General features: G+C 35.4%; 1 protein-coding gene across 1 annotated transcript in view; it reads left to right on the top strand.

Moving 5' to 3' along the window:
- The window catches only part of CGNL1 (cingulin like 1), a 62,106-nt gene that overhangs the window by 33,434 nt on the left and 13,505 nt on the right, over positions 1 to 15,167 (top strand). The window contains 5 exon segments of the mRNA XM_068410783.1: positions 5,472 to 5,678; positions 6,000 to 6,104; positions 11,467 to 11,619; positions 12,242 to 12,412; positions 14,890 to 15,051. Coding sequence (XP_068266884.1) covers positions 5,472 to 5,678; positions 6,000 to 6,104; positions 11,467 to 11,619; positions 12,242 to 12,412; positions 14,890 to 15,051 — 798 coding nt within the window.

Here is a 15,167-nt window from a genome sequence, read left to right as displayed (position 1 = left end):
TAAACCTTGCTCAGTCTTAAATTATGAGTTTAAACAGGATAAAATTTGAGAAAGCATAATAAGATATTTCATGTATTCAAGAATAATAAGTGAGAAGAAAGTATGAGTGTGTTTAAGAAGTCTGCAAGGATGTGGGTATTAACAGGAAGGTATTATTCCTTCAGAGTTTGAAGAGATGGAAATATGAATGTGAAACAGGCTAAACATAGGGAATAGAAGGCACTGAATGCCCCGGAAGACAAAGTGAGGACAAACAGATTGAAAAGAAAGACAAAGCAAGTTCAGGCAAACAAACGTAACAAGGAAAATGCTATAGGGTTTTTACCTTACATAAGTATAATTCCATAATATACTATAGTAAAAAGTTGGTTTAGTAAAACATTCTGCCACAACTAGCAAGTGGGAGTAAAAAGAAATCAGCACGTTTTATATATCATAGGGAAGAAACTGCAGTCTTAGAATTGAGATGTTAATTTTAAGATCCAAAGAGCCCACTTCAATGCTTGATACAAAATTTTTTTTTTCTCCTTTCTTTTTTTGGGGGGGTGGGGTGGGTTTTTTTGTTGTTTGTATGTTTTGGTTTGGTTTTGTATGGAAAATATGAATATACAGTATTTAATTCCAGCTTTTGTCTTCAAGAGTCCTGTTTAACCAGCTTTGTCTGTTATATGCCCTGTATGTGTTTATGTACCTAATATCATTTCAAATCTCTGAAGAGGCTGATCCACAATTTGTGAACTAAAGATCATGTTGTATTAACGGCATGTTTGTTAATGTTTCATATTCAACTTAAATCATTACTTTGTGACCTTTACCCAGTTCTGTTACCGTTGGTTAAATTTATATAAACTTATTTAAAATGATTGCCAAAACTAACCAACATCCCCAAATATTAAATGTAGCAATGTAGAGGATTTATGAATGGGTACCAACAGGAGTCATTAATTGATGTAGTGTCATTAAGCCGTAGGGACCTTTTGGTGACTCACACTGTTTATGTACAGCACCATTACAAATAAGTCGTGTGTGGACTGAAGGATATGGATCCACAGCCTAATCTGTACATGTGAGTTCTCCCTCTCTGGCTTTTCCTCATTTGTACTTACTAGCCCTATAGCGTTCAATTATCCTTCTGCTTTCATCCTCATCACTCTAACCCACTCTAATTCAATGCTTTTGCAAACAGCTTTCAACTCCTTTTTTGAATGTGTGAGCTATTCATTGAATTTTAAATGAAAGCTGTGCCTTCTTGCTCATGTAGACAGAACCAAAGAGAACAGGATTACTGCTGGCTGTTAGCAAATACCATCTGTTGTACAGTTTAAACTGTCTATGCTCTTGCCACTTTCAGTTTTAGCCTATGAAGTGCAATAAATGGCATTCAAAATTTATCAACGCACATAGTAATTCCTCTGTAATTTCAGTGCAGTGGCTTTCATATCTTCTACTGGCATGTTTTATTAGGGGTATTTTATGCAAAATATAGTGGGCCATCTCTAACGACAGAGTGGTAAATTTAATGTATGGTTTCTATGTGAGTAATATTGCCTTCTGGTTGCTTGGGGCTGTTGAGTACACTGTGTGGTAGGGTTCCATAGTGAAAGGATGTAACAATCTATTTCTGCTTCAGCAGTGATTTAATAGCCTCTGGCTTGAACCTTATGTAACTGTTCAATATATGGATTGAGATCTCTCTCCCCTAACGTTGCTGCTACGAGATCTGTCAGAAGTACATTTCAGTGCTTGTTTTCTTTGCATATCCTTTCTAGTGATACCTAGGCTCTTTTCTATCATATTCACCTGTCTTCCCAAGAAAAGACCTGGAGGGGAAGTAGAAGGTGACGTGGGTTGCCAGATGAGACCAACAGTGGAGAATACAAGAAGGGAAGAGTCGTGGAGTTTTTTGATAGCCTAACTTTGTGTGGCAATATGCTACAGGATATGGCATGTATTGCCAAAAGCTATCATAATCCAGAAGCTTCATTTATGCCAGTGAAGAGCTCTGCATGCAATTGTTATGACACTGGTTATAAACGAATATAGGCTTTTTTTCTATCTAAACCCAGCTGTGTCATTTGACTTTTTTGGAGAAGTGATGCTATGTGTGCATTTTGTACTCAAAGAACATCTAAATTGTATTTGTGTAGTTTGACTTTGTTTAAATTCCACTATCAAATTGAAGATACTTGTGTATTGTTTTTTGTAATATCATCCTGAATGATATTCTGAAGGTGATCTTCCATGCCTTATGTGTATGGTACAATTGTGTAAGGTAAACTGATAGGATAGATACTCCTGTGTTTCTTTGCAGTCTTATCTGAAACAAGTTGAAAAGATGTTGAAAAAATAGTGTACAGTGAAGTGTGCATTGTGAAGAAAATTTCTCCTGCTCTCCCAAGAAGATACGTAAGAAAAATGACCACTCTCCAACTACAATACAGTAAAGCTCCGCATGTATACTAAGAGAGCTTTCCTACAATCTTGAAAAAGCATGTGTGTGTGAGTGTGTATATTTAAGACGTACCCCTTCCAGGTGAAAGAAAGGAATTTTGTACTTAACATGTCAGAGAATTTCTTTGGGGACAGTTTATTCATGTGAAGGTGTAACACTTGTAGTGATGCCAAGGTCATTAGAGACCTGTGGAGATCTGCTGGTTAAGTGCTGGTCACTCAGGCAGCTGGAACTTTAGGCAGGTTTTACTTATATATTTACTTATTTCCAAGATTTTAAATTAGGTTAATAAAGATAATACTTGCAACTTGCCCTTTCTACTTCTTTACCTTTCATATATATTTTCCTAGCATCTTGCTAACTTACTGAAATACACAGTGAAAAAGGAAAGAGAATACCAGTTTAGTTTAATTTTAATGACTGGAACGGTATCCTAAGATACATACAGCAAAAGGCAGACTGGAGCAGATCTCTAGATATAACTGCATCAGTGTAGGCCGAACTTAATTTTGAACCTGTTATACACATTAATACATATATATATATATATATATGTATTTAACCTATTTATGTATGTAGATCTGGGGGTTTTGTTTAGTTGTTTGCTTTTGTATGTATGTGCCCGTACTTCTAAGTAAATAATGCTTCCTGTGTTGGGAAAGCAGAGCAAACCATGGTAGGTGAGGTAGTGGGATCTTCAGGTACAGTGTGGGTCTGCTGCAGTCCTCTCTTACTGTGCAGCCCTGTGTAGGCAGTTGGATGAAAAAGAACAGACAAATCAACATTCCTTTCCCTGAACTCCCCAGCATGCCTCAGCTGCTTTCACTCCGCTCCAGAAAGGGGAAATGAGACAAAAAGGAGCCACTGGTAGAGTGCTTGCTAATTAGTAAAACTTTGCTGTATGCAAAAAGTAAAAATTAAAGGAATATATAAATGCTATTGAAATTTCAGTATGCGAGAACTTAAAGCATCAACAGAGATTTATTTCAGAGCTTTTAACTAGTCGTGTACTTAGAAGAACAAGTTTTTTCAGTATTTTCAAAAGACTAGAACTTGTCAGCCTGCTTATGCTGCCAGTTTTTGTATAATAAGTTCATTGACCCTGTAGACAGTCTGTTTTCTGAGTTACGGCTTTATCAAACTAATTTGCATGATTTTAAAGCTGCTGCTTCCTAGAAAACAATCTAGTGAGGGTGCACTTTGTAAACACCCTTTTATATAACTTTGCTTATTCTGGGGTGGGGAAAATTGGGAGCTACAATCAAAAATAGCATAACTAAAAATTGGTGTTCATGCTTTCATAAAATGTTTCACAAAATAATTTCTTAGCAAGCTACTCTGTAGGATTTCTTTTGTTTTCACCCAGATAAACACAATTTCACATGCAAAGATATTATGCTCCAGTAATTAATATGTGATTGCCTATTGTCACCAGATAATGTAGAGGCCAAAGGTATAAATGGATTCAAACAAGATTAGAGAAATTAATGGATGATACATTCATGGAGGAAAAAACAGTGAGAGCTGGGAGTGTGTAATGGGGAAAGGCTCACCCTGTAGTAGGTCTTCCTCTTTTTGTCCATTGTCCATGGCCACTGGAGAGAATACCAGTCTAGATTGACTCGTATGTCTGTTCTGGTGTTCCTACTATTGTTTAAGGTCTTAATGTAGAAGGTAGTGGGCCTATATATGAGAACCAGATCTTTGTACAGAGTATTGCTTTGTATCAGACCCTGAATGCCTAACAGCAAGAACCACAAATTCTATCTCGGATTCTTTTATGTTCTTTGGAGAGTATTCTGACTGACAAGTCAATGAAAAGCGAAGATTAAATCCTTCCAGCTCTTTACTCTGTAGAATTAAATGTTTACAAGTACATACTTGGTCTGTGTTATAGCATAACAGTATAGATAGTATAACAATATAGACACATACTTCCACTCATGGTTTCCACAGTAAATGGTAGCGTATTTTAGAGAGGGTAAGTGGTGAGACTAAGGTGATGATTAGCTCTGAAAAGTTACATGCTGCAGCCAGTTGCCCTGACAAAAAAAAAAATTCTATCACCACATGTGATGAATTGTGATGATGAGTTTATTATAATTTGTCTTTGTGCTATATATTGATCTGAGTTTCTGAAAAAATACAAAGTATATATTTTTGGATACAAGTTGAACTCAGTAGCTCCTCAGGCAGTAACTGAAAACCAAGCAGAACTTCTACTGAGTAAGTACAGCCCCAAGTGTGGGCTGTATGATGTGCAGGTAGAGCTGCACCAATACCATTGAAAGGTACTTCCAGTCTCTATTGCTTCTTCATGCCTGCTCACCTTCTGCTCTTCTGTGCTGGCACAACACTTTGTGGGACCATGTTTTGAAATGGATTGGGGCTTTATTCCAGTCTCCCTGCCCCACCCCGCCGCCCCATGTCAAGATCTCTTTATATTTATCTCTGTGTATATATTACAGTTGATCCTGTTCCCTAAGTTGATTTACTCTGCAGCCCCACAAATAGTTGCATGGATGTAGTGTGTTATATGTTAATGCTTGGAATAAGCAGTGAGGTGAGACTGCCTAAATTTTGTGTTGCTATGGAAGGCACCCTTCATCAATATGTTCTTCCTTAAAGGTCCATATGGCTTTTGATGTCTGTTAACTTTTTTAGATTACTTTGAATTGCTTAACAGTGGGATTTGGTAACAAAAATATTTTAGGGCAATAAAGAAGATGTTAAGGTGAAAATATGAGATGGCAGGTATGAGACTGTTCAGGTATTGTATGTTACTTTAGCACATAGGTATGCCTGAGGAAAAAAAAAATGCTCTTTGTGTATTCTCCCACAGTAATATGACTAATAAAAATACATGTTTGTAGTGCATACAGACTTTAAGTTAAATTCTTTGCTGATACTTTAATGCTATATCCTAGCTGTATTTGCTGTGGTGCCATATGAAACTTCTGTTGGAAAACAGCATCAATTATTATTTCTTTTTAAACATCACATAATTTGTTTTCACTAGAGTGCTGCTGTCCTTGCCAGTGAAAGAAACGCTGCACAAGAGGCACGAAATAGTATAGAAAATCAACTCAAACAGCTGACTGAGGAAAACACACAGTTGAAGAGAACAGTTGTTGAGCTAGAGAGTAAAATTGAAGAGTTGCAGAAACAAATTGATACTATGAAAGGAGAAGAAGATTCAATGAAGGAAAAAATAAGGAGATATGAGGTAAGTTAAGAAAACAAGCCCCTTAAGTAGTCTTCTTCCTGTTTGCAAAGGATACATTGTCGAAGTAAAACTGACAAAGAGGAGGATGGGCAATGTCATTGGGAAGATTAAGAAAAACCAGCAGGTTGTCAGGAAGCAGATGCTGTTTGTTGACCTGTATAGGAAAGATTTCCCCAGTGAAAACCAGTGTAAAAGCAAGTCACAGCTTGGAACTGGGGAGATCAGTAATAGGCCAGAGTGAACATACTTTGTAGCTCAGTTTACTTGTCACATTAAAGGTCTTGCCACTATTTCTAAATTTATCAAATTGTATCATTGCAGGAAGAGAAGGAACAATTAGAAGCAGCTTTGAAACATGCTGAAAAGGAGGCAGTAGAATTGGTAGTGTTAAAAAGGTCTTTGGAAAGCCGACTAGAAGATATGCAGGTAAGAATAAAACCAATTTGGAATATTTAAATTTTACATTTCCTGTTTGTTTACCTGAGTCAGCATTGCTTTCTGCAGAGTAACATCTCATTCTTTTTGCAGTATAGTTTGTTTTAAAGTCCAGACCTCACTGCAATGTTCAAATGTTTCCTGAAAGCATAGCATCGTCTAATTAAAATTGTTTTCTTGCTAAAGTGTTCGTGGTTTTTTTTCTTTTTTTTTTTTTTAACTTCCATGCATCTAATACAATTTCAAAATAAACTGCCTAAGGTTTTATAAATTTGTTTTATTATTTTGAGTGATCATTCAGCTCTGGTTGTATGTAGGTATTTACATGTAAAACAATAAAAAGCTGTACTGTGATATAAATAAAAATAGTGGTAGTAGACAAATATCAGGAAATTGGCTTATCTTTTTATTTTTTAGGAACCTATCTTATTTGCAAATGTGGCATAGAACTAGTATATTTCATCACTAGACCAGAGAAATTTAACACATATCACTAGGACTTGCAACCTCTTAAACTCTGTATGAAGTCCTCTTTCCATCTTGCTTGAGTAAAGATGGAACGATTCAGATGGAATGAAAATTCAGATCTGTTTAGTAAGGAGATGAATGTGTATAAATCTTAAAACTCTTCTTATTGACATCTTATTCTGTATCTGAAAAAGTTGCAAACCTAATTTTTCCTCTTTGTAATTCACCTTTTACTTGTACCAAAGAAGCATCTATTTCTACAGTATCAGATAGTTTAGAATTCTCTTAGTTTTGCTTCTAGAAGCAAAGTTTTTAAGTGATTCTGCCAAACAAGTCCGACTCAAAAGTGAGGTACATGTACATTTGTAGCAACCCTTACATGTACATTTGTAGCAACCCTTTTTTAATTGGACAGATGTTTTCCCTTGTTGTCTTAAACACAAATTTTACATTACTGTTCTGAAAATCTGAAAATGAAACTTGTCTGTAAGTGGATTATAAACCAAGGGGAGATTGTGTTAACCAGCATGTTCTCATGGTTCAGTTAATTATAGTAAAAAGAGAAAAATAACAACAAGAAAATAGTACTATGTCTTTAAAATGGAATGTGCTTCAAGAATGTAAGGTTTTAACAGTATGGGTAAAGAAGTTTTGTTTCTACAAAATGATGTTTTTAAGCTGGATTTCCTTGTAACTACTTCAATAAGTGTTTCATCTGAGGCTTTAGGTTGGTGGTTTTTTTTTTTCTTTTTAAATCTGTTTATATGTTCTACCTCACTCATTCTCCAAATTTGCCTGTGTGTATCGCTGATAGTTTACACAATCACAATAGATGGCCCATTGCTCATCATCGGCTTGCATTTAACACTATTCTCTAAGAACTCCCTTCTGTCGCAGTCTGGCTTGACCTTCCTGCACAACATGAATCAATGCACCATATGCATCTCCTGCGTCTTGATTAGCTGTGGGTCAAAATTCTTGAAAAGTGTGTTTGTCTTTTCTGTTTATGCATTCTTCAGGGCATCATGCCAAGTAATGCTGCCTCCAGACTGGATCTCCAAATTAAAGAAATGTAGGAGAGGTGACAGAAGAGTTTGTCTTGTCATTTTATTCACAACTTCTGTCTAATTTCTGGCACACCAAATTTAATCCTGTCTGATTCTACACTCTTCTTGTCCACCAGATATGAGCACTAATGGACTTCAGGATGTAATCAGCAGTCCCTTTTGTTAAGAACAATTCAGCCTTTCTGTCTTTAGATTTTTGCTTGTTTTGATGAATAATGTTGTGCGGTAGGCTGATTTGGCCTTGTGTTACCTTTGACAATTTAGACGACAAACTTTGGCACAGTAATAATGCCTATCACAGTGGAAACTTAATTCCTGACTGGCCCATCTTGCTTTTTACATAATACAAATTGCTTTGAATGGTGGACTAGCATGAGAAAGACAATGACAATATGAACAGAATTGTAACAGTTACTGTAAACATAATCAAATCTATTCCTCCTCCATCCCAGATTTCTATTCAGAAAAGTTACAGCTGGAATACACTTAATTATTATAGACAATTTGTTTTAATGCTTTTGTCTAAAGTCAGCCTCAGTACATCTTGAAATTTTCTTTGTGCATTGTCAAGCAAGTAGCATTTTTAGTAGTATCTCATGCTGTGTTATAACCTCTCTTTTAGGGTAGCCTCCTCTATGTAGTCTACTCTTTCAGGAAATGAAATAGATCTTAACATTTATGCAAGGTTGAGAAGATTTTTGGAAGTTTCTTGAGAACTCTCTTGGGAAAGGAAATAATTTAATATAATTATTATGCACCTTAACCATAGCATATATGGTACTGCAATATATTAAAAAATATCAATTATACCAACATTATGAGTGGCAGAGCCAAGCATTCTGCGCTTTTTAAGTTAAACAATCAGAATACAGGATCCTTTCCATGGGTGGAAGAATATGAAACTTATCTTTTCATTGTGATAAATAATGGTAGGTACATAGAACTAGTGTTGCAGACCACTGTAAGTTGAAATACATTCTAAATTTTCAGTTATCAGTAGAAATAAATTACTAATTTTGTAAAGAGAAGGTTCAACTAATATTGTGTAAAAATAACCAAGTATTGCAATAATCTTATAGGTTACTATGAGAACAAGTTAGTACTTTTGTTTTTCCCCATTCTGTTTTCTTTTCTTCTCTGGGTAGGTGGAAAAGTGAGTGTGTTCTATTGTTATTTTACGGTTCCCTGTCTTCTGGACCACTGTCTGTCCACCAACCTGAAATTAAGAAATACTGATTTACAGTTAGCCTCACTTGCACTGAAATAACACCTAAGCTTCTTCATGAAGTAATTAATTGCCACTACAGATTGGCTTTAAATTAGCAACTGACAAACTGTTTACTTCACTTGCAGTTACACTGTAACTGACAGGCCAGCCAATTCCAGTGAAAAGTATGCAAGGATTTTTGTGTGTGAAGGGGACTCAAATTAGAGGTTATACTTGAGCTGACTATTGAAGCTGTCCTATAGGACATCCCAAATTTCAAATATTGAAATTCAGTGTAGTGTATTGAAAGGCTAGACTCTGAGGAAACTGCGGGATTTGGATAGTCGGTAGCAACATTGCCATTGCATCACGCTTTTTAAAACCTGAGTTAAGAAAAGTGATATAAATGGAAGTTCAGTTGTTTCTAGCATGACATATTAGTCTATCTCAAATATTAATGTTACACTAGGCATGCTAATTTTTATCAGTATTTTTCTCTTTTATCAGCTAATCTAGAAAAGGGAAATACCATATGCTAATTTGTGTTGCCCAAGGAAAATGATTGCTGATGAGCAACTACATATGGCATGTTATTTCCCCTGAATAATATTACAAGAATGAAGTAGTATCTGTTGTAATGCAGGGTTTTTGTTAAAAGAAAGATAATTTCTGTTGCAATGCTCAGTTTTTATGAGGAATATTTTTACCCTGTACCTATGTTATCAAGTTTTCTGCTGGCTATATTTTAGCAAAACAACAAGGACCTTATTATGCTTTAGTGGTAATTTCACTATTTGAAGAATAAATGATTCTATGACATAGTTACTTAAATAATACAGATCATAATATGGACACCTATTAAATAAATTTTGAGAAAAAGGTTATGCAGAATGGTGAGGTAAGAAAACCACCATTTCCAGCCAAGTAGAATTCATCAAGCCCAGAGAACAATCAGCTATTATGCACTTTTCCAAAGAGAACGTTTGTGCATGTGAATCATCTGATCATGCATTAAAAACTTGTTGATTTGGTAAGAAACAACACTGCTGTAAATTTTTTTTCAGTCTTGTACTATGTATGTACCCAGAGAAGCCCTTGCTTTCTCCAGTCACTAATAAAAGTGATCTACCAGAAGCGGAGGCTGGAAAGTGATAGGATCTTTACTGAGTCTAGGAAATGCTTAGCCCTGTGATTCTCATGGCACATCGGATGGCTCAATAGATACTGATGCATCACAAGAGGGACATGGACATAAGAGATTTTAACAGATGTGAGGGAATGAGAGCATGAAGCACCTGAACTTCAGTTCTCATGATACTCTGAAGCAGCATTGCCACTGTCAGTTTGTTGTTGAACTAACTGAAAAACAAACTCAGAAGAACTGAAATTTCTCCCTGGAACAGGTCAGTTATGTAGGAATTGCATTTTCTATTAAAATAATTGATTATACCATTCTAATTTTTGGTAATGTACTTAGTATGTGTTTTATCATCCTTCTTAGTAACAAACAGTAACAATATGTTGATGAAAATGGGGAGATGCAATATATGAAAAGTACAGATTTTTTTTCTTTTCAGGATGCCAGAATGTAACTCAAAGGAGAAAAAACTAAATTTCAATCTTAGGCATCTCAGTCTGCTACATATCTGAAAATCAGGCAAAAGTTAGCATCAAATATTGTAATTCATACCTATTATTACTTTGGCAATTGCGCTAGTTAGTAGGTGACATTTCTTCTCCTAATAGTGATTGATTTTTTTTGTTTCGTTGGTAGTTTTTTGTTTTTTTTTTGTTGTTGTTGTTGTTGTTGTTGTTAACTCTGAAGTAAAGAGAGTGACCAGATTTTCTCTGATGTTTACTCCCCCTTTCAGCACACTGGAAATGCAGAACACCATCCTGCTGGCACCATTATTCTGCCACAGTGTATTTCACTTATTTGTGTCTGTGCAGTTTGTTTCTCAAGGATGTGTAAAGTTAAATGATCTGTGAAAAGCTGATGGGGGGGGGGGGGGGTGCACATGAGGTTTTTATAACATGTTCAAATATGGCACCTTAGAAGGGTCCCAAGCAGCAGCTTTTAGATCTGAAGTGCTAAAGTTAAACCTTTTCAAGGTTCTTTAAATATTTTGGTGTCAGCTAAATCAATTGTGGTATACAATTAGACTTTGCAAAACAACATCTGTTAGCCCCCAGCATGTTTTAGGGTTACGTATACACTTCTTAGGCATCCACCATAGCTCCTGTTTGTATCAAAAGACACCTCTTTTGTTGACAGGTTATACAGGGATGTATACAGACATGTGTGCAACTGCAGAGGAATGTATGCTTTGCATGTAACAGAATCATGAAAAGGGTCTACGTTTGGTCCTACAAATGTTGCAACAGTGTTTTAGGAATTTATAGGAAGGATAAAGCACTGCATCACTGAAATAATGTTTGTCCTATACTGGCTAGCAAATGGCAACTCCATAAACTTTTTTAATTTAGGTTTGTCTTAATGTTACAACAGCTGGTGGTATTACTGCTGCATAGAGAGTGTTATATAACATTCCTTTAAGGCATTAGAAAAGAGAGTCTATATTTCATTATATATATTTTTAATCTGCTGCAGGAGAACATCCATTGTATTTCACAGGAACGGCAACAGTTAACTCAGCAGTTAAAAGATGAAACTCACCAGAAGGAACAGTTAAAGCAGATAAAGAATGAAATGGAGAATGAACGATGGCAACTGAACAAGACTGTTGAAAAGTTACAGGAAGAGGTATGAGTTCACTCCAAAGAGGCTGCAGGAATCTAAATAGCTAACAGACAGAAGCAAATGAGCTACCAAATTGCAAAGAATTACTGTTTTTTAAATAAAAGAAAGTGAAATGCAAACTTTACTATTAGTCTCTTTAACTTAGAGACTATCAATAAAAGCTTTCAGGACTGGAACAGTGGTTGGAATGCTGCTATCTCAAAATACTGTTGTAAAACAGTTCTGTTTTGTTTAAACAAGATCCTAGATTTTAGTTCAGTTCTAATGTGTATTTTGGAGTTTTACAGCTGATTCTCAGAATACTACTGTGTTAGACTTATTTTGCCGTCTGTGTGTAAACAGTACAATTTGATATTGATATACTGAAGTGTGATGGTACAGTTCATTATGTCAGTCAGCTGGAAGAACTGCCACACCTACTATTTGAAAATAACCTTAGTGTTTTGTGTTTTCACACTTCTGCATAGAAATTCATTTGTTTGGGAACATGTTTGATAAATTTTCCATTTGAAAATACTGAGCTGAATATTGAAGCTGGAAAAAAAAACCAATTGGTGTATTAAGCATGATAGAACTTTTTGGAGCACTATTTTAGGAAAAAAAATATATGTCCTTTTTTCCCCAGATGACTGAAATGGTAGAGGTCTCACGAGCATCAACTCTGGAACTTCAGAACCAGATTGATGAATACAAGGAGAAAAATCGCAGGGAACTTGCAGATGTGCAGAGGCAATTAAAAGAGAAAAACCTTGAGGTAGAAAAATCACGCCTGACAACCATGAGAATGCAAGATGAGGTAATGACTCATAAACTCAGTGACAAATTCTAACCTTTGACCTAGAATTCAGCTCAGAAAGTTTTCAAGACAATGAATGTTTGCTGTCACGCTTTTGTGTACTTCATCATGAGAGACTGATCTCAATCAGCATGCTTTTGAGTTTCATTCTTCATGATGATGATCAGCATGTTACTTCTGCCGGGGAAATGGCTTTTCCTGTTTATTTCAGATACGTCCAGTTGTCAAACACTGCATTTATCTTAAGTGGTATGAAGATTCCATTGATGATCTGCTGCTCTTTTAATGCCTGCTACTGAAGGAATTGAGAATGTGGAAATATTCTTGAATTAGGGAAAAAAACCCCAGCAGTTATTTAGGGAAAAAAACCAAACAATTTCTGGCTCTAAAGGAGTTGACATACATTCTCCTCTTCCTTCGTGTGAGCCAAGTTGCAGATTTAAATGACAAAGGTGTCTGTGCAACCAAGAATCGACCACAGTCTTGAAGTGTCTGTCTCTTAGCATGTAAATTTTGCCATAAAGGCAATCCAGTCTTTTAAATATCTGCATATACTTGTTCTGCAATTGGAAAAGGTATGAGAATACACTGGTCACAGATGTTTTCTCTATGTAGAATTTTTTAATAGTTTGATTTTTCCAGTTCAGAACTTCTCTTATGTTGCCCTCTCCCCTTAACAAACTTGTTTTAAATTCAATTTAAAAGAACAGCAATAGAAGAAAGTAGAGTTCCTATATATTATTCTGTCTTCCTTCTATATTTATTCCATTTAGGGATGGAGTGTCTTTGTAAAAGGATGAAGGCTCATAATGAAATGTGAAAGATAAAACTGGGATATTGAGAACATGGCTCTCAAGTTCAATAAATGAGAATAGACAGGTTAAATAAAAGATATGTATATGTGTGTGTGTAAATATGTATACACACTATATTTACAGTTATGATGAAAAATACTTCTAGTGTTATCTATTACAACTACAAAACAAATACAAAGAAAAAACTTCAGAACAAAATAAACCTTCATTATTTTACAAAAAGATAATCCAAACACTATATAAAGGGCAAAATATGACTGGTTGTAGAATTCTACATCTCCATGAGGCAATATTTAAAATCCTAGGGCTTTAAAAATGTAGTATGGCAACTAGCTGCAAAAGAGAAAACAAAATCTGAAAATAAAAGGATAGACATGTTAAACAGCAGTCTCTCTAGAGGGACTAAATATTCAGGACAATTGAAAGTCTTTATTATCTCTTCCTCTCTTGTGTTTAACAAGAAGTACGAACAGATAGTCTTCCATTCAACGTGAAAGAGTCTGTTGTCTGTCAGAATCCTCCCGGGTAGGTGTTATAGTGCACAAAACATTCTTTTTGAGAGTCTCATCAAAAGCTGAGGATTGTAATGATCATGGCAACATGAGTATCATCTTGTTCTGGCAGAAAGATTATGAAACAGCCTTGCAAGGCAGTATGGGAGTTCTTCATTGCTGCATCTCTTGTAAGTTCTCAGTGGATACACAAAATATACCAATCTTGAAAGTTGTCAATCCAATGTCATTCTGAAACATTAAATGCATATGAAAAGCCATTAATAAACAGATTTCTGCACTTAACTAGCTGTTCACCAAGTCATGCAGATGTCCAACGTTTTCCTGTCAGGATTTAGCAATAGTTAGCAAACTCTGTAAACAGTAACTAATACGTTATTTTAGCTTCATCACTAAAATAAGCATTTGACTGAACAGAGAAAGAACACAGAAGACTGTATGCTGAAAAAAAAACCCTTCATCATATATTATACACATGTCACAAGTTAAGTTACAAGTATAGGTATAACGATTAGAGTCTCACCTAAAACCTCACTCCCTACTTATATTTTTTTTAAAGTACTGTGAAGGTTTTAGATAATTTTATTGAGTACACGCTGTTGTTAGAATAGGAAACTTTTGTCCTAAGCAGATACTGAGGACTATATTCTGAGGATATATACTACTATATCTAAAAGTCGATGTAATACATACATATATGTTAGCAATTATGTCATTGGTAAAATGCTGTCATCGAAGTGCCTCAGACATATAAACTACATAGTTATTGAAAAGGTAAAGTATTGGTAGTCTGAAAAGGAAAGAATAATATTACAAAAGTTCCAAAGATACAACCATTTAGAAAATTGTAAAAATTTTGGCTTGCTGTAACTGGGTGAAAATATATAAATAAATAAAACACCACTATGTGTAATTGTCATTGTAAAACCTGTCGTGTGAAGCATCCCTTTAGATCTGATATTTAATCCAAGTTTATTTTCCTAGTGCCACCTTGTGGATAAAACAAGAATTGCTGTGAAAAATTTATAACTCAGTGCAATTCCTGTCATGCTGCCGGATCTGTCATGTTTGTAGTCAGTCCCCTTTACTGACATCACTTAATTATAGAAAGTACAATATAAAGTGTATTACCATAATCTTATTGTTTCAGATGCGTCTTATGGAAGAAAACTTGAGGGACCACCAGAGAGCTCAGGATGAGGCAATAACAAAAACTCAGCTGCTAGAACAGACTGTGAAAGGCTTGGAGTATGAACTGGAAGCCAAAAACCACTTAAAAGATGATCGGGCAAGACAAATCAAACTAATGGAGGTAAAAGACATTTTTAAGGGTTGGTATATTATGAGAACTGATTAAAATAATTTTGGTATTTCACATGAATTCTGCCTGGGAATAAACAAAATAACTTGATGTTGCAAATCCATGCA

Source organism: Nyctibius grandis, chromosome 11, assembly GCF_013368605.1.
Source record: "Nyctibius grandis isolate bNycGra1 chromosome 11, bNycGra1.pri, whole genome shotgun sequence".
Classification (NCBI taxonomy): Eukaryota; Metazoa; Chordata; class Aves; order Nyctibiiformes; family Nyctibiidae; genus Nyctibius; species Nyctibius grandis.
The sequence above is the reverse complement of the archived record's forward strand: the minus strand, read 5'-3'. Positions and strand labels throughout refer to the sequence as shown.